Source organism: Antedon mediterranea, chromosome 10 (genome assembly GCF_964355755.1).
Source record: "Antedon mediterranea chromosome 10, ecAntMedi1.1, whole genome shotgun sequence".
Lineage (NCBI taxonomy): Eukaryota > Metazoa > Echinodermata > Crinoidea > Comatulida > Antedonidae > Antedon > Antedon mediterranea.
The window spans coordinates 20,591,246-20,610,669 of NC_092679.1; the positions used below are offsets into that span (position 1 = coordinate 20,591,246).

At 33.4% G+C, this 19,424-nt stretch overlaps 1 protein-coding gene across 2 annotated transcripts in view; it reads right to left on the reverse strand.

The window, feature by feature from the left end:
- Window positions 1-19,424, reverse strand: part of LOC140060842 (tyrosine-protein kinase receptor-like) — a 49,523-nt gene that overhangs the window by 10,796 nt on the left and 19,303 nt on the right. For both annotated transcript variants that reach the window (XM_072107199.1, XM_072107198.1), the window contains 13 exons: window positions 17,660-17,755; window positions 14,348-14,555; window positions 11,713-11,843; window positions 9,316-9,450; window positions 7,654-7,812; window positions 7,068-7,201; window positions 5,519-5,685; window positions 4,435-4,634; window positions 3,958-4,093; window positions 2,203-2,295; window positions 1,754-1,901; window positions 579-701; window positions 49-211 (listed from right to left, as the gene is read on the reverse strand). In XM_072107199.1, the coding sequence (XP_071963300.1) occupies window positions 49-211; window positions 579-701; window positions 1,754-1,901; window positions 2,203-2,295; window positions 3,958-4,093; window positions 4,435-4,634; window positions 5,519-5,685; window positions 7,068-7,201; window positions 7,654-7,812; window positions 9,316-9,450; window positions 11,713-11,843; window positions 14,348-14,555; window positions 17,660-17,755 (1,893 nt within the window). The remainder of the gene's footprint in view (window positions 1-48; window positions 212-578; window positions 702-1,753; window positions 1,902-2,202; window positions 2,296-3,957; window positions 4,094-4,434; window positions 4,635-5,518; window positions 5,686-7,067; window positions 7,202-7,653; window positions 7,813-9,315; window positions 9,451-11,712; window positions 11,844-14,347; window positions 14,556-17,659; window positions 17,756-19,424) is intronic.

A 19,424-nucleotide genomic window follows, 5' to 3' on the forward strand; every position in this document is an offset into this window, starting at 1 on the left:
CAGCGCTAACATAATATAATTATAAATAATAAAAGTAAGAGTCCTTACCAGGAGTATTAGTTTCATTAAGGTTCATCAAGCCATTGGATCCAGATCCCTGATCTCCAATTTGACCATTTTTTCCATTCTGAGACACCCGCTCTGACAAGGCTAAACCACCTCCACCTCCTGCTACCAACAGTGGATACCACTCACCAGATGTCTCATTAAACTACAAAAGAAAAGAGCTAGTTAAGTAACCAAGCCAGTCAAGTTGTCAAACCAGTCAAGTGACTGAACCAGTCAAGTAGCCAAGAATTAAGCTCTGTATACACTATCAAAATTTGTGTGACAAAAAATGTGATGTGCCCATATATATATGATGATGTCATATCACTACTATATTTGGGCATATCACTATCATATTTGGGTACATCACACTTTTTTGTCACATAAAGTTTGATAGTGCAGACAAGGCTTTACAAACAGCCATAAACTTTTTTGCACAGTTTAATCTTCTCAGGGTATTTAGCAATTTACAAACAAACTAAATATATGGGTTTTTTTCTAAACAATGTAACAAAGTTAATAATAATTACCATGGCAACGTATGATGCGCCACCTCCTCCTCCCCCTCCTCCAGCATGCCTTCCGCCTGGGCCATAATCTGCCCGAGTTTTGTCATCAAGTCCTTCACAATGAGGAGCTAAAAGTTTGTGATCCTTTAAAGCAAAAAAAAAGGTTATTTTCACCATTTAGCATAGAAACCAATGAGGTATCCCTAGTGTGGGAGAGGAAATGACCTTTTCTTAATGACCTGGAATATCCCCTGAGCATTAATGCTTTAACCTGCTAATATGCTTATTAACAAATTGCTGCTATGATAGCATTGGGTGGATAAAAACACTGGTAATTATCTTTTTAAAAAAAATTGGTTTGTAAGAATGCACAGATTTTGACACCTTTGGCGTGCCGTCATGCAATTAAACATCATGACAAAGTACAATATATTTTTAATCCAAATCTTAGAATCTGCTAACTAATTAAGTAACAGTTCTATTGGCTGTATCTTTTGTTTTCCAACACAAAACATTTATAGCCCAAGGGACCAGCCAAGGTCAATACACGCAAAATTACATTTCATTAGTTGTCTTGATTACAGAATTATTAATTAAATCTAATGGAATTTGTGGCGGTGATGTTTTGTGATTTTTAAGGCTAGTGCTCAAGGCTAGCATTGCATGCATATTATGATTAATTTTTTAACGCTTGGTAGTTTATCTGTGACATAAAAAAAGCTAAATCTATGTTCACACTGAGCCTCAATTGGGTCCGGTGAAAGCCTGGTAGTTATGTAACATATGGAACATTGCTAAAATAAATATAATTTAAGACGTCTAAATTTTGTCTCAGCTAAATGTACATAAGGACTTAGATGGAAATAAGTTACACTGAAAATGTGAAACTTTATCTAATTATCCTTGGTTCATTTTGTTCTGTTTCCATTGTTTGACGCCTTCTGTTTTTTGTATTTTTCTGGAGTTGTCTTTGAATTTGATGTTTTTGTAATTTGTCTGTTTTAAAATGTATTCTATGTATGAACCGAATAAATTCAATCAATCAATCATAAAAAGATAAAGCTATGATCACACTGAGCCTTAATTTGGTCTGGTTGAAAGCCTATGAGTTATGAAACATTGCAGGTTCAGTGTGGACACAGCTTTATGCCGACTTGCGCTAACAATTTAAATTTATAAAAAAATTGTTGGCTAACCTCGTCACAGGCAGATTCCCCTTCTTGCCCAACAAGAATGTAAAGTACATCCCCTTTTGTTAGGTTGAATGTTCCCACGACAACAGCTCCAACGGAATCCTGGGAACTTTCAATGCCACGCCCTCCACTAGCACCTTTAGCTGCAATTCTACAAAGACAATAGGTTGTTTATCAATGGTATGGGAGCCAACAAAGTATACCTCCTTAATAGGGGCATTCCCCTGAATAACGGTGTCCCTTGAATAGAGGTTGGACATAGTGTATTATATTATATAATATTAATTAATTATATATTTCCCTCCTCTGTTTTACTGTCTTATATAACTTTATGCGACAAAAAAATGTGATGTCCCCATATGGACATGATGATGTCATATCACTACCATATTTGAGCATATGACACTTTTTTTGTCAAACTAGTTTGATAGTGTAGACAAACAATAATATACCTGTAAAGCCTGGTTACTGGGACAGTCCACATCTGAACTCCAGGAATAACACCCTCGCCCGATTCCACCACTTGAACGGACACATTTGAATGTCTATCGAAAAGATAAAAAAAGATCACTAATTATCATGTACATGTTTTTTAAAAAAATAAAAAAAGGATATCACTAATTATATTGTAATAATCCGTTTAATAATTGTATTGGTTATTATATGAAGATTATAATGAACATAAAACACAACCTTTAGAGAGCCATAAAAAATAAGATTACTCAAAAAAAGGTCAAATGAGTTCAAATATCCATGCTATTAACCAATGCAATTAAGCATAAAAACCAATTTTCTTGACTACTAAGACTGCACTAATTTTATTTTGAGTATCGCATTCGAGTGATAGGTTAAAACCTTTCTGACAACCTTTCCGACAATTAAAACTGAAATCAAACAACAAAATATGCAGATTTAAAATTGTCTATGCTGAAAATGTTAAATTATCGTTGAATTCGCAAAAAAATAAATAACAAACCTCCCTTAAAGTACTTTGTCATTATAAAATGGGGTCAAATATAACCCGACCAACAATTGTTACCAGTACAAGTACAGGTATATGTACTTGCTTTATCTGTTTGTTTGTTAGCATGATAGCGCCTAAAATTTTCAAGTTATCATTCTGAATATTTTGGTGTAGATAGGTATATTCTTACAGAGAACGTGACTATTTAAATTCAAGAAAATCAGTTCATTAATAACTTAACAAATAAAAAAAAGAAAAATCCGTATTCTTTTTAACATGGGGTGAAATATCAACATGTGCCCGCAATATTGTGTATTGAGTACTTAACTTCCCAGTTTCTGAGTAATTTTATTAATTTAAGTCAGTGGTAAGGTATAGTAGGACCTCTATTAAGGGGACACCTTCCATTAGAGGGGTTGGCCATGCATTATAAAACATATATTGCCCCTCGTTTGATTCACAGGAAAGTGGCTCCTTAATAGGGCGTGTCCCAAATAATACATTGTGTCAACATTTTGTGGAAAAAAAAGCATTTTCCCATCTGCTTCTCTATGATATTTCTAATTTAACAGCAAAAAAATTGTAAGCCTTATAAATGAGGCATAATGTTATTTAGAACAAGTAGGCAATTCTTTATACACTCAAAATATACTTTGATAATGAATTTTTTTTGTATCGCAAGAGTACAGAGATTAATGTTGGCGTCAAACATCCGCTACATCTGCGGGCCAAGATTGTTTAAGCCCACATATTACATTTCCCATGGACCCTCAGGCAACGTAATCTATTTATGTGTATACCTGCCTGTTGTATACAAAGGCTTACTGTTATTAAGGTGATTCAAGAAAAATATTGATTCCATGAAAATGATGTATTGATCTCATTCTGACCTTTGACATTTTCTAACTAATATGTCAGGAAAAGGCATTAAAAAAAATGCATATATTTTTTTATTAAGTTGTTTCATAAATGAAATAATGGGAAATTTGTTTTGATCTTTATTTACTGGTTTGAGATATAGTAAAATTGAATTTCGGCTAGTAAAACAATTGGTTGACTGGTCTAGTGGGCAAGCACCTATTGGACAACGCCAATGACGAGTCCATTAGAACCATGATTGATACAATATTTGTATTCTGCAGTAGGAATGCTACTCTTCCTTTTCTCTTCATGCATCATATTGAAGTTAAGGAAATATTATCAAAACGAAACAACCTTTTTTTCCCCAGGTCCAATAACTTACTGATAAGCACGATCACAATGCAATTGTTTAGGTCCGTTGCGGCCTTTAACCCCACAAGTGTTGAACTCGAATTTGGTACTACTTGTACCTGGATATGTCTGTTGTTGAGTGCGTTGAGTAGAAAACCATGTCGAACCTGGACAAAAAAAAAATGATAAAAAATATATTCATAAATAAATGGTAAAGTATAACAAATTTAAGGACATTTGGATCATAAAATCCATTTAAAAACTATCAAGATAAAATCTCTAGCAGGATTTGAACCAGCTACCTCTTGATGACAGGTCAAGTATCTTAACCACCAGACCAGAGATAGTCTCAATGTACATGAGTCACTCAATCATGACTTCTTTAGAAGAAATTGAGATCTCATAATTTAAGATATGACTGGATTAGTATTCTTGAATAGTAATCAAAATAAAATTTAATTCAACCAAAACGAGACAAAATCGAGCAAAAAAAAACAAAAAAACTCACCTTCAATGTTGCTAGTTTGCGTACTTTCAAGAGTACTTATCATGTCCGTTACCATAGTAACACTTGATAATGGAACAACTGTCGTCGTCGTCTGCTTCAGATGGTCCAACGTGAAGCATTCCCGACTCAATGATATATCGTCCAGTGCCGCATCCCCTCTATAACTACGTCCTTTTGTAGCCTCAAATTGCAAATAATAGCTGAAATAGAATATATCTACTATTAATTATATCATATTGCTTGGTTCTAAAAAAATTGTGCCCTAAAGGTGTTCAACCTACACAATGGATAGAAATGACACATATACATATTCTGTTTTCCAGTTAATCTTTGTACAAGATCAAAAGATGTATTAAAAATGAATAAACCCAAAATGGAATATATAAAAAAAGTTTTTCTTATCGTGGTGCTAGATTATGGAATAGTCTAGAAAACAAATGCAAAATGTCACAAAATAATAATAATTTAATTATTAGTGTAATTTTATTTTGTAAATGTAATTAATGCTTGTGTTTATATTTATTTCTCTCTTTTGTTTTTTTGCTTTTTTTATTTATTTATTTTTATTTCATTGATTCATTTCCTTTATTTCAGATAGTACATCCATATACAAATCATACAAAACAAAAGAAATGTATTAAGTTGATCACGGCCTTGTAGAAGAACACCTTTGTATTGAGTTGATACAAGCTTTTCTGTGTTAAAATAAAGTATTTATCATTATTATTATTACAACTATTATAAGTATTTATTATTAAGCAAATAAGTGGCCGAGCGGTTAAGACAGTGGAAATGTAATTAAGTAGCCATACATCGGGAAGGGTTTCGAGCCTCACTCACTCCATGGTTCTGGTGACAGAACGAGTTTTTTTTTGGATATGGACTAATACACCGTAGGTCCAGTGTACACATCTAGCTCATGTGCACTTTAAAGAACCTAGTACATCTTCCGAGACAAGTGGGGGGGGGGGGGGTGTACTACAGTAGTACATTACAGCCACTGATCATAACTGGGCATTCTGGGAGACCACTCGTTGACTAAAGAGGTCGCCCAGTATTGAATAACAAAATTCAAATGACATACTTTACATCTGTGTATGGTAGATAGACTTCTTCAAGTGTCCATGGAACCTCGGTGGATGAGGTAGAGTCTGAAAACAATTGGCTAATTGTATTCCTGGTATCATTGAAGTAAACATACAACTTCACAGTAGCCGAATGTATACCATAAAGGTGATGATAAAAACGGATCTTCAAAAAAAAAAAAAAGATAAATATAAATCAGAATCCTAAATTTAACTATGCTCTCCACTTTTTTACTCCAAGTTTAATATTATTATTCTTTAAGAAAATATATAAACAACAAAACCCCACAGAAACACATATTTTTTTTTTTTTCCTTTATATGAAGGGACACCTTAATATGGTTCGCCATAGAATAAATTATGAACAAATATTATATTATTCGTTTCATAGGAATATTAATACAATTTTCCCTGAAAATGAGATGACCATAGTGTTAAAACATATATTGCCCTTGTTATATTGCCCTTGTTATATTGCCCTTGTTATATTGCCCTTGTTTGACAGAAAAGTGTCTCTTAATAGGGTGTCTCTTTAATAGGGTGTCTCCTATTTAAGTGTGTCCCAAAGAAGGATTTTCCCCTGTATTCAAATTTAATTGTGTCATTTTAACATATTCAATAAAGTATAAGAAATATAAAACTTGCAAAAATCTAAAATAAATTATTTAATGTTATTACTATCGTGTGAAGACAAACAGTCAACAAAATGAAGATGCTGATTTAATAATTTTAAATTTAATATTACAAGCCTCAATTAATATGTTATAAGTTTAATATTCTAAAATGTAAAATATCTACACTAGTTTTTTTAAAAAAAAACATAGTTATATCATTAAAAATAAAAATCAGTTGTCAAAAAATGTAATACGTTTATCTCAAATGTCCACCAACACAGGTCAATTCAGTGACCCGGCACGAAGTAGCAAAGTCCTTATTTCCTTTCAGTCATTCACTTTCAATCACGTATCACCCTTCCTACAGTCAAGTGATTCATTAATAGTTAACGTGTACTACCATATATTGTTTACTATATTATAGGATTGTCCCAAATGTAAGTTGGAAACACACAGGACTCATTGCGTAAATTAGTTTAATGAAAAGGGAACTGGATATAAAAATAATAACCTATGTTACATAATGTGAAGTGAAACAAGCAAGAATCTGTTTACAGTTAGCTTACAAAACGCTTAAAATAATATAATACTGTAGAACCAAGGAAATCAAACAGGATGCTGAGCTCAGGAGATCAAAGGGTTTATCTATGGCTGCAACATGATCAGTTGTTCTATGCCTCTTATAGACACCACTCGCCGCAAAGAATATGTTTATACAGTACTGTTGGTATTTGTTGCAGCCAGACATAAGATCAGAGGACTGGTACGAGTTCCTATCTTGGCAAGGCGAGCTCAGTGTCATGTTGTTAGATTGCATCCTGTGTGACATCCTTATCCAGACAATGGCAATATGGGGACAACCATATTAAGAGGACACAGTATTGGCCCCAGAAGGTGTCCCCTTAATATATTTCTTACTGTATTGTCTTCTTACCTGACACATGCGATAGAAAGGTGAAGTCGCATTACCAACTTCAGGAGGTGGCGGAGGTAACCATGGACTACGGATATAAGCATTATGTCCTAATAGTATAGTCTTATCAGATACTTCAGTATATATGTAATACCCTGAAAGCACATGTACAAAAAAATGTATTAAACATAATGTTTTATTGCCCCTTCTATGCCATCCTATGTAATGTTATATTCAATAAATGTTTACGAGTTGAATTGGGAAAATATTTTCATGAGTTGAAAGATTGACTGTTTAGTGTTAGGCATTTAACGAATGAAAATATTCTCCCGATTTAACGAATACAAAACATTTATCATTTATTTTACAACACACCTACTATTTGTTCTTTTATTCAATTAATGAAGGCTAGGCCACCCTAAACGTTTTGCTGTGGAGCAGTTATAGATGGCACACTCTACATGTAGGTTTCCTTTTGCGCAATATTCATGTCAGACCAAGTACAAAATCTGACAGTGCAATAGACTCTTAAATCATTGAAATGGGACAATATAATGCATGATACAAAATTAACCAATCAACCTCAATTAGAAAATAATTACGATACCTGATTTGGTTCCTAGTGTATGGTCAACTTTCGGCCCTGTATTTTTTGTTGGTGTTTTACCCTTATGCCGTGTCCAATTGAAGTGGTCCTCACCCACGATATCCCACCATCCGCACAATCCATCCTCAAAGTTACAGCGCGACCCTTCTGGCATCACTCCTATACAAGAATAATATGTTTAAATAATTTTATATTTTATTCATTATAGACAAATAAATTGCATACTGTGTATCATCATCATAATAGCTTGCCTCTATATTTTCAAGGTTTGGAGATTACAATTAAAGCCATAATGGCTTTAAAGCTCAGGTACAGGCATGAATTTTAAACATAATATCTGGTTAATTGTACATAAATCTAATATTTGTAACAGAAATCAAGACGAAAAAACATGAATTTCCCCTATTATGGTCAAATACAAAATTTGGCAAAATTCTGCCAAAAAAACTAGGAAGACTTTTTTTCAGTAGATAGGTAGTTAACATAATGTAATAACATGTCTGGTGACTCCCTAGAAGGTGAAAAAGATGGTGGATATACGGTGGATAATTTTTGCTATAGCATGAAAATGAAATTCTAAAGTTGAATAAAAATACCAGAAATGTAAAATTCAATTACCTATATTTAGTCATCTGATAACATTTTTTACCACACCGTTTATTTTTCATAGCTTTTTAAAATGCCTCTCTATTTTCAAAATTTGTGTACAAAAGAATAGAGATTTTACTGTGTAATTTGAACTATCCCCCCACTGATAAGAAAGTGGTAATTTTCAAAAAGCTTGTGTAAACACAAATAAAATCCCAAAAATTATGAAACATAGGGGAAACTATAGATCGATAATTATTGGAATGTATGATCAATAGAAATTTTTTGCCCGCACCTGCCCTTTAAGTCTGAACTCGATAAGACAAACAATAAATATGGTGATGACTGAAATAAATAAGAACAATACTTTAAATAAGTTCTTCTAAGTGAAAAAAAACAACCAAAAACTATAATAAACAACTATGAATTAATAATTGTTTATATTTTTTTTTAAAGGATGCAAAAGTATATATAAATGGTTTTAATTAGTCACATTTTTTATTAAAGGTAAAATAAAAATATTAATGCAAAATGTATTAAAATTAAACAAAAGAATTTATTATTCATAATTTCCTTTTATCATTGTCATTTTTCTCGCTTTAAATCAAGTCCAATCAATCAGAAAAAAGATTTTGGCTGAAGTTATCAAACAAATGATTATTTAAAGCGTAATTATCTCGTTGACTTCTCGTTAATAATTAATCAGCTAATTACTATTAAGAGTCACACAATACTAATTAGCCTTGATACTGTTTCTATTATCAAAATTAAGTGTTTAATTTGTTCAGGCTAGTAAAAATATATACAATTGCTTGTAGTAATAACTATATTTTTTCAGGTTAATTCTCACAAACACACCGTCAAATATTAAGTGTCTAAAGCTCTATCTACACTATCAAACTTTATGAGACAAAAAAATGTAACTATATCCTCTCCTATATATCCTATATATGGACATGATGATGTCATATCACTACTATATTTGTGCATATCACTACCATATTTGGACACAATATTTTTGTGTGACAGAGCTTAATGAATTAAGGTTCAAAATTGACAGACAGACACACATACCACATACACTTGTGTTCTCATCTTCCCCAAGTAAACAGTCGTTGTGAAAGTCGCAAACTCTGTTGGCGCTGACACACTGAAGGTTCATGCATGTCATCTGTGTTGTACCGCATTCTTCTATCGTATTGTCAGGATCTAAAATGGAAAAAAATAAAATATGTATGAAATTAAATATTATCTTTAAAGTCAATAAATTAATTAATAAAAAATTTTTTATTCTATAGAAACATTTTTATATACCTTGCTTTAGTTCTTTTTAGGTACTACAGTAGATTCTACCTAATACGTATGACACGCCATGTGTGCCAAAATGTGTTTTTTTTCATTTTACAAATATTTAACTGAATCTCCATCTACAGTATAGGTTACAATTTATGATAAATTATAAAATACATAACAATTAAATGTTTTCCTGTATGTAAACTTTGATTTTGATGATTTATCATTATTAGAAAAACAAGATATTCCTTAGAACCATATATTTTATTGCTAAATATTCTCAACTTTGTTCATAAATTCCATTTTTAAATAAACTAATAAATACTGTAAAAATGAGGTTATGAAGAAACTTCCCACTGACTTTTTGCATATTATAATATATTCTATATGAAACTCAATATTTTTTTAAATATCAGCAATTTAAAACTCTTCTTGTCAAAGATTAACCCATCTTAGAGTTTCACACCATCTCGACATTTCCCATTGGAGACAAACAGTTCTAACTATCTCACTAGCAAGTTAACAATATTTTCCCCTCAGGAGTAATTTATAAATTGCAATAGATTTAAAATTTAAATTGGTTACATTAAGGTACTTATATACGTTTCCTAATTACAACCTAGTTGTAATGACCCTTGTCATATTAAAGTTAATAAGTCATTTCATGAAAATACAATAGTGTAAAGCAAACCAAGTTTCATTTCTTCTAATTTTTAAAAAATATATAAATGTGTTGTTACTAACAAATACATGATTGATATGCAGTAGAGGTATGTTGTGTATGCAATACAGCATGTTTCAAAATAGCGTCGCATCGCAACGCAAACTAAGTAAATGCCCTTCCCATAATTCTGTTTTCCACCGAAATCCCACCATGAAATCAAACGTGCTTGGTTGCCGGTTGAGAGCGGCAATATGTTTAAAGCACTTTTGCCAACCCCTATTAAGGGGACACTGTGTGGCGAAGTTTAATAATTTATTTATTTTGTTTTCTTTTAGTAGGGTAGGGTAGCCCTCTCAGTAATAAAATAAAAACTGCTCTTTTGAGGGACCCTACGACACATTTAAACAACTTCAAAGTTGTTCCTTTAATAAGGGTTCACAGACTACATTAACCTAGCAAATTTTGTCCAAAGATAAATGCTATGTAGATAAATATTCATGTTTATAATACCTCAAGGAGCACTTTCCTGTTAATATTGCAAGTACATTGGCTCCAATAACAATCTACTGCAGTAAATAGAACCAAGACATGTTTGCCCAGAATGACATTCTCAAATGTCTTACAAAACAACATTATACGCGATGATGACATTTGCTATCGGAAAACGTCCAGATTCAAATGCCATAATCGCTTGTATTACCGTGCAATGTGAATTTATGAAAGAGTTTAATGACCTCATTAGCAAATACAGTATTCCTTACCAGCTGGCTAGAATATATACAGTATGTATGTATTGAACACTTGACTATAATACACTTGCAGTTATGCAACCTGCAGCAACCACATTGTGATTTTGAGTGAGTGAGTGCCCAAGCAGTTAAGACAGTGGAACCGTAATACCTAGCCATAATATCGGCAAGGGTTCAAGCCTCACTTGCTCCAGTGGTACCATAGTGGTAGAACTAGTAATCTCAGATAAGGACTATAAACCGTAGGTCCAGTGTACACATCTGGCTCATGTGCACTTTAAAGAACCTAGTACATCTTTTGAGACGAGTAGGGGGTTACCCCGGTGTACTAGTATACACACAGCCACTGTTACCTCATCAAGAGGGCCCCTTGATTGTCAGCATAAGCTGTTTAGGGTCATCCTTTATAAATAAGGTTAAATAAAATAAAAAAATTAAATTGGTCCTCAGGAAGGTAAGAATCGCAAGTTAAAAAGGGCTAAACAATTGGTTTGATTTGATTTTTATTTCTGTTAGTGTAAATCGACGGAGTATTAGCAATCAACTAGTCTATTCCACAAGCAGTTTATCATTGTGAAACATATATACATTAGGTCAAGATACGCACAGAACTACCTACTTAATATCTCATTTGAAAGTTGCTATAAATATGTGTCACACGCTGACTAATAATTGACAACACGAGCAGTGGAACAAATTACCTCTTCTTACCTGTCAATGTTTAATGCACGTATAAATAATTCATGATCATTTTCATCAACTTACCTGGGCTACAATCTCTCAAGCTGATATTATCTACGCCGATAATTCCTGGTTTTGTCCCAGTTGTTCGTGCCCGAAAAATTATCCGGAAAGTACCTTCTAGTTGACCTATATTTAGAACATCACCATGCCAACTGTAAATAAGTATATAATAAAGGTTATAATTATACAGTATTGGTTAAATTTGGAAGTACAGTACCTAAATGCCTATTGTTTGAAAATTGAAAATAGAAAAACAAATTGTATAACTGTTTATTTAGTCTCTGAACCATTTCAGCTACAAAACCGACGTTTGAATTCTGGATTGGTATTACTGTACTATAATATACAGTAATGTTTATATGTGAAACCAGAGGAAAATGTTTTCACTACAGTAATGTTGCCAGTAACTTCTACCAGACTACAATGTGACAACAAATCATTGAAATACAGCACACCATAAACTTTTTGGCAATAGCCATTTATTTTAGCGGACAGGGATTGAATAGTTCATTCATTAAAGCGGTTTCACAAAGTTAAACACAATGTAATAAATGTCCCTCAAGCATTCTGAAAGTGTTCAGTAATTATGTAATAGTTCTATTATTAGATTTCAATGATAATACAAAAATAATATGCAGGAATAATATAGAATTATTCATAAAACACCTATCAATCATATAGAACTAAATGCGAGCACTGGGAACAATTTAACCATACGAAAATGTGCAGTTTAGTTAAATTTATTTAAGGTTTATATGGCTGTACTTTTTGTTAAATACCATTTCTTAATAGGTTACAATTTTGACGCCTGACTGACAGATATGTTTTGTTTGGTTTTTTAATAACAATTTATTGGAATGCTTGACCAGAGTCTGAACTGCTTTTAAGTAGAGTTCTAGAAAGTACACCCCTTATGTGACACCCCCATTCAGGGGACACTTTCCCATGAAATGAATAAGGGGCAACTATTAAAAATGTATTGTCTTCCTAAAAAACATTTTTTGTTAAATACGGCATTTTAATGTCCAATAACAGTTATTCACTTTGACCAAAAACTAGATTTAAAAAAATATATATACATGAAAAAAAATGTAAAAAGCGAAAAATACTTACTCTGTCAGACAATGGTTTTTGGTTAAAATTACAGAAGTGAATAACTTTATTAAAACTACAAAATGGTCTATTTAAAGTCTTTTTTTTTTAATTAATCTCCATTTTTCATGTTTTTGGGAGACAATACATCTTTAAGGAAAACTTTTCTATGGAAATGATCATTTTTTACTGGTAACTTCAGCTAGTGTCTGGAAAGCACTATCTTCCTCTACACAGCTAAATCCACAGAGGACAATACAAGATTATGTTAACAGTATGATTTCCATAACAGAAAAAAGGCTTTTAACACTTTTAATTGAATTACAAAATTGAATCATTAAGGCCCAACAATTTGGCGGCTAAATTACCATGGGACTTTAGTAAATGAAATACGCTAGTCTCAACTGCACGCATCGTTGAATGTCTGGGATCATTAAAGATAGGTTTATGTATTTTAACAACAACATCTAACAACTTTCCATTAAATACAGCACAAAATTTAACAACATTTAAATATTAATAAAGTATTAACCCAATAATATTGGTTTGCAACTAGTATAAGATATATTTTATGCATTTTTTACAATTAATTTTGAAAATTGTGCTTTTTATGCTGTCATTTTGTTGTTATTTGTTAGTTAGATATAAGATATTTTCAATAAATCGAACATTTATTTGTATATATAGAATTTCTTGTATCTTGTTCACTTTTTTTTTTCATGTACGCAAATATAGACACAAGCGAGTTGACCAATGATTAGCGACAGTTTGAATAATCCATTGCTTGTGATTGGTCAAATCACTTACATTGCGTTACATTTTTGTGTTGCATCTCCTATGGGAACCAAACAAAATTAACAATAAAATCATTTGAAATGAGGCAGAAATAGTATTACAGACCTCCAGTCTACTTAATAACCACTCACTATTTTACACTAATAATACTTTTCCTAAGTCGCTTACACTTCAGAAATTAACTATTGTTTGTTTGCGTCTTGTATACTAATGTATAAAGTGTAATTTGGATGTTCATTAAAATTGATTACAAATTGAAATTGGCGCATATATTAAAGACACTTAAGAGCACTAAAGTTATGCAGAGAAATAGAATGTTGGTTTATGAGTTGAATGGGAGACTAAGATCTAAAACTGTTCTATGTGATGAGAGAATGCAGAGATAAATAGGACAGCAAAAGCTTTTGCCACATAGAAATGTTCGTTTAGCAAATACGTGTAGTGTGTGTTTAATTACTCTGCTGTTTCCATTGCAGAACATTCTCAAAATATTGTTATTATTATATTTTTTTTTAATGAATGTGTAATAAGAATCATTTAATAGAACTCCTGCTTTAGGGTATACCTATTTTTATGGGACACACCGTGAAGCAAACAAGGAGAAATATGTTTTAAAACTATGTCCAACCCCTATTCAGGGGACACAACTATTGAGGGACCACTTTATCTGGTTCTGAAGGTGTCCCCTTAATAGAGGTTTTATTGTATAAAGAATCTTTTTAGATTGTCATTTTGTATATTTATATATCATTTTTTACATTTCACTTACGAGTCATTTGGATCTGTCCCAGCTTTCGTCCAAACAGTGTACTCCGTTCCTTTGTAAACGATAACAACCGACAAGCTATCGTCCTCCGTAGCATTCATGAAGAAATCGAAATGCAGCGTGCATGGCCGTGCACTATTGCGAAACCCTTGCGATAGTTCAGAAACCGTTCCACTTGGTTCTTGGGATCCATTTACATATATGTAAAATTCTGTGTTGATGGAAAATATAATTAAATTACTTAAACATTGTAAGCAAACCGATGCTACAGTAGCAGATAATTAATAGTATATTCTATATTAATTTAATTAATCGTGATTAATCAAAGATGATGGGAGGAAAATAATCAAACGGTCAATTAATTAAAAGACCAGCAAATGAATTCAGGCCAGTGGCCAGTATTTTGGTAGTCGGTTCGCTTTTTCAACCAAAAAACAAATCGATCATTATCCACATTAATTATACCTATTTAACATCACTTTCGCTACTGGTCTGTATTATGGAATGGGTCAGGAGGGAAAAAGGGATCGGCCTCCTCCTGGCTACGATCTTGAAATTTTATAGAAAATCTTTCTTAAATGTTTGGTACGAGCTGATGAGAAGAAGCAGATTGAAAAGATCTGAACAAAAATGTTTTTAAACCAATTTAGAATAAATAGCATTATATAAAAATCATAAAGACATCAGAGTATGTCTACTAAAAGAAAAATAATAAATTTAAATTAAACATGATCATTCCATGTACGTGAATATTAAATAATATTATTATACAAGGATTTAATGTTTTCAATAGCCCTTGGGCAAGTTTGATGTAGATGTGGCTAGCCCACACGCTGTCTAAACAATACGATAAAATGACTCAAATATAAAATATAGTCTACTGTGTACAGTAGGTGGGAGTCACAAGAACTGGGCAAATTTTCACTAAGTATAGTTTTGGATACCTCTCTTCTTTGCTTATTCAGAGTTCCTTTTTCCTTCTGATGATGTTCTGTACGGTTCTAGGACACCTACCCCCTAGACAGTTACCCCCCGGATGTTTACCACCCGGACAACTACCCCCTTAGGACAACTACCCCCCGGACAACTACCCCCCGGACAATTACCCCCCGGACAACTACCCCCTTAGGACAACTACCCCCTTAGGATAACAACCCCCCGGACAACTACCCCCTTAGGACAACTACCCCCTTAGGACAACTACCCCCCGGTCAACTACCCCCGGTCAACTACCCCCCGGTCAACTACCCCCCCCCCCCCCCAATCTAAAAGTAGACAAATATATAGGACCGGTTTCTGTAAAAATGAAATCATCTGTTTTTAACGGGTGTTTCGAAACTAGAGACCCGAGACCAGAGACCTCACACGACCCAATACGAAAAGGGAGACCTATATTTGGGTCTCCCTTTTCGTATATTAGGGTCTCCCTTTTCGTTCTGGTCTCTTTTTTCGTATATTTGGGTCTCCCATTTCGTATATTTGGGTCTCCCTTTTCGTATATTTGGTCTCCCTTTTCGTATATTTAGGTCTCCCTTTTCGTATATTAGGGTCTCCCTTTTCGTATAGTGGGGTCTCCCTTTTCGTATAGTGGGGTCTCCCTTTTCGTACGTGGGTCTCCCTTTTCGTATATTTAGGTCTCCCTTTTCGTATTGGGTCTCGGGTCTCATGGTCTCTGGTCTCGGGTCTCTAGTTTCGAAACACCCGTTTTTAACCGATTATTCTGTTTAACAGCACGCTAGGCCCTAGATTTGCTAGATTTAAAGTACCGTATTTATTGAAAAAAACGGCCTGGGCTGTTTATTGTTTAGGTGGTTTTTAGGTGGACATTTATTGGAAGAAAGTTGTTTATTCAATGGGAGGGGGTATAATCTAATGGAAATAGACGCCGATTATTCCATATGATGTGTCATGAGAGTGACATGGTCACCGTTTATTTGAGGGGAATTTATTTAAAGATCGCCGTTTATTCGGTGAGTGAACATTGAGGTCAAATATCAAAAGTGATATTATTCTTCAAGTGTACAAAAATACAAATGACAAATTTGAGACAAAAATTAATTCTTTTAAGACCAGTGGTTATCGAAGCATTGTCCTGACGCAAAAATTATTATTATTATTAGCGAACCCAGTTTTTACAGTAAATACAGGGAGTACTATATAATACGTTCGACTATCCTATGATCATGTGACAATCTTCAGTTTATACCAGGCTATATTTATGTTCAATCTTTTACTTTTGTTTACAATAATGAATAGTAATTCGTCAAAGTAAGAATTAAAATATAGTTATTAATTCCTATTATACGCTGTTGCAGAGGTCAGGTTGTTGAATGGTCTGGGTGTTAGTTGTCCGTCCGGGGGGTAGTTGTTCTAAAGGGATAGTTTTCTGGGTGGTAGTTGTCCAGGGGTTAGTTGTCCTACGGAGGTAGTTGTCCTAAAAGATTATTTGCCCTCGGAGTATTGTCCAGGTCCAGGAGGTAGTTGTCCTACGGGGAGTATTGTGTCAGAGGCAGTTGTCCGCGGGGTAATAAGATTATGATAATATAATTTCTAATTTGATACGATTAACCAAAAAGGAATTACAGTGATACGGGTTACTGGTGGTACTGAGCTATTATTGTTTTTTTTTATCATGTATATAAATATATTGTATAATCCGGGTTGTAAAATGAAAACAAACAAATGAAATGTTGTCCAGGGGTTAGTTGTCCTACGGAGGTAGTTGTCCTAAAAGATTATTTGCCCTCGGAGTATTGTCCAGGAAGTAGTTGTCCTACGGGGAGTATTGTGTCAGAGGTAGTTGTCCGCGGGGTAATTACCCGGGGAGGAGGGGGTAATTGTCCGGGGGGTAATTGTCCGGGGGGTAATTGTTCCTAGGGGGTAATTGTCCGGGGGGTAGTTGTCCAGGGGGTAGTTGTCCTAAGGGGGTAGTTGTCCTAAGGGGGTAGTTGTCCGGGGGGTAGTTGTCCTAAAGGGGTAGTTGTCCTAAGGGGGTAGTGGTCCAGGTGGTGGTTGTCCGGGGGGTAGTTTTCCGGGGGGTAAATGTCCAGGGGGTGAATATCCGGATACGGTTCTGTACATAACCTATATTTGATTGATTGATTCCTTTTCAATTCAGCTAGCATATGTTGCTACCATGTGTAATTCCTCTTAAAGACGTTTACACACAGCAAAAAATTGAAAAGCTTTTAAACAAACCATTATTATTATTATTACCAGTGTGTAAATGTATGCATTGATTAATGTTTGTATTTCCTAGTGTTTATGTGTTTAGCTAGAAAGTAGGTACTTAAAAGGATGTATTCTGTACTATACCTTGTCTTAGTTGTGCAGAATCCAACGTCCAACCTATTGCCCCTTCACTGACTGATGTATCCCATCCGCATGGTGTCTCGAAACCGCAAACAACACCTTAAAAAAAAAACAGACAATGTTTAAAACTTATAGTACGAGAGTGTTCTTCATAGAGATATTAGCATTATATCAAGAGTAAAAATCTGGCACTTAAGTTATATTCACACTGTGTGAGGGTAAAAAAAAAAATCATGAAAACAAAATTGGGGTTGTGTTCACACTAACTCATGTGGGATTGTGTACAATAATATGTGTGTTTGTACAAAAAATCATAATACAGCATGGCACTTAATCTATGTTCACACTGAGCCATGATTAAAATAATGAAAAATTTGAATAGTGTTTAAGAATATAACTGTTACTCATTTTGGATTTTATACAATCCATTTATCTGTGAACACAGCACTAAAAATCATAACATAACATGGCACTTTAAAGCTATGTTCACACTGAGCCACCATTATGAGCAACTTGGATAGTGTTTAAGAATAGGGTAGAACCATTCACACTAAACTCATTTTGGATTTATACAACACATTTGTGCGTGAACACAGAACTAAAAAAATCATAATATTATAGCATGGCACTTTAAAGCTATTTTCACACTGTAACATAATATGAGCAACTTGGATAGTGTTTAAGAATAGAGAACCATTCACACTAAACTCATTTGGGATTTTCTACAATCCATACACTGAGCCATCATTTACAGTATGTGTTTAAGAATAGAACCGTTGACACTAATATAAACTCATTTCAGATTTTATACATTCCGTATGTGTGTGAAAAAACATGTGTGTGCCTAAAAAACACAATATAGCTTTCAGATTTCTGTGACTGTAGCTTTAACAAAAACAAACTATGACCAGAAATCATTCATTAATTAAATGTCATTGAATGTAGAATTGTCAAAAATCACAATAACGAGAACGCTAAGTGTCACATAAATGAAACAGTGACATCTAATCAATCCCACACACACTGTACCATTTCCAATTTGTTAGAAATCTCACAATGATATTGCACCCCTTAGGGCAAACATTTACCATTCTGTCCCCAGCCTCCCACCCTCAATTTTTAGAATTCCGTTGATGCATTTAGGTCTTGAGTGAACAACTTTATTTATTTATTTATTTCGGTATAAAAAAAACATACATATAGAAAAAGCAGCAGAAGCTGAAAGTATTGCATTTACATAAAATCAGTAAAAAAAGTACACAAAAACATCAAAACAATAACATAGAAAAATATCAATACATTATAGTTATACAAATAAATATTTCTTAAATATAAATAATAGATTTACAGTCATAGAGAAACTCCAAATGACCATAATTATACGATCCATGTATAATCCCATTGCTTGAGTTTATTTCTATCATTTCTATCTAATTTAAGCTAAATTTGGAAAAGTAGGTGAATTCTATTTTTAATGCAATCCATGTATAATCCCACCTCTTAAATTAATCTAATCCCACCCCCTAATTTAGTATAATCCCATCTACTAATTTTTCCAAAACTTCATACACAGGCCCAGACTATACTTGGTTATATACGGTAATAAATTAATTTGTGAAGATGAGTTCTGGGAAGTGAGAAAAGGCCGCTCCATATGTTCTGCTATCTATACTACTAAAATCAGTCAAAGATATATTGTCCCCATGAACAAATATTTTGTTGCAGATTTTTCTGTTGTATATGCCATTTTGAAGTTCCTTTAAAAAAA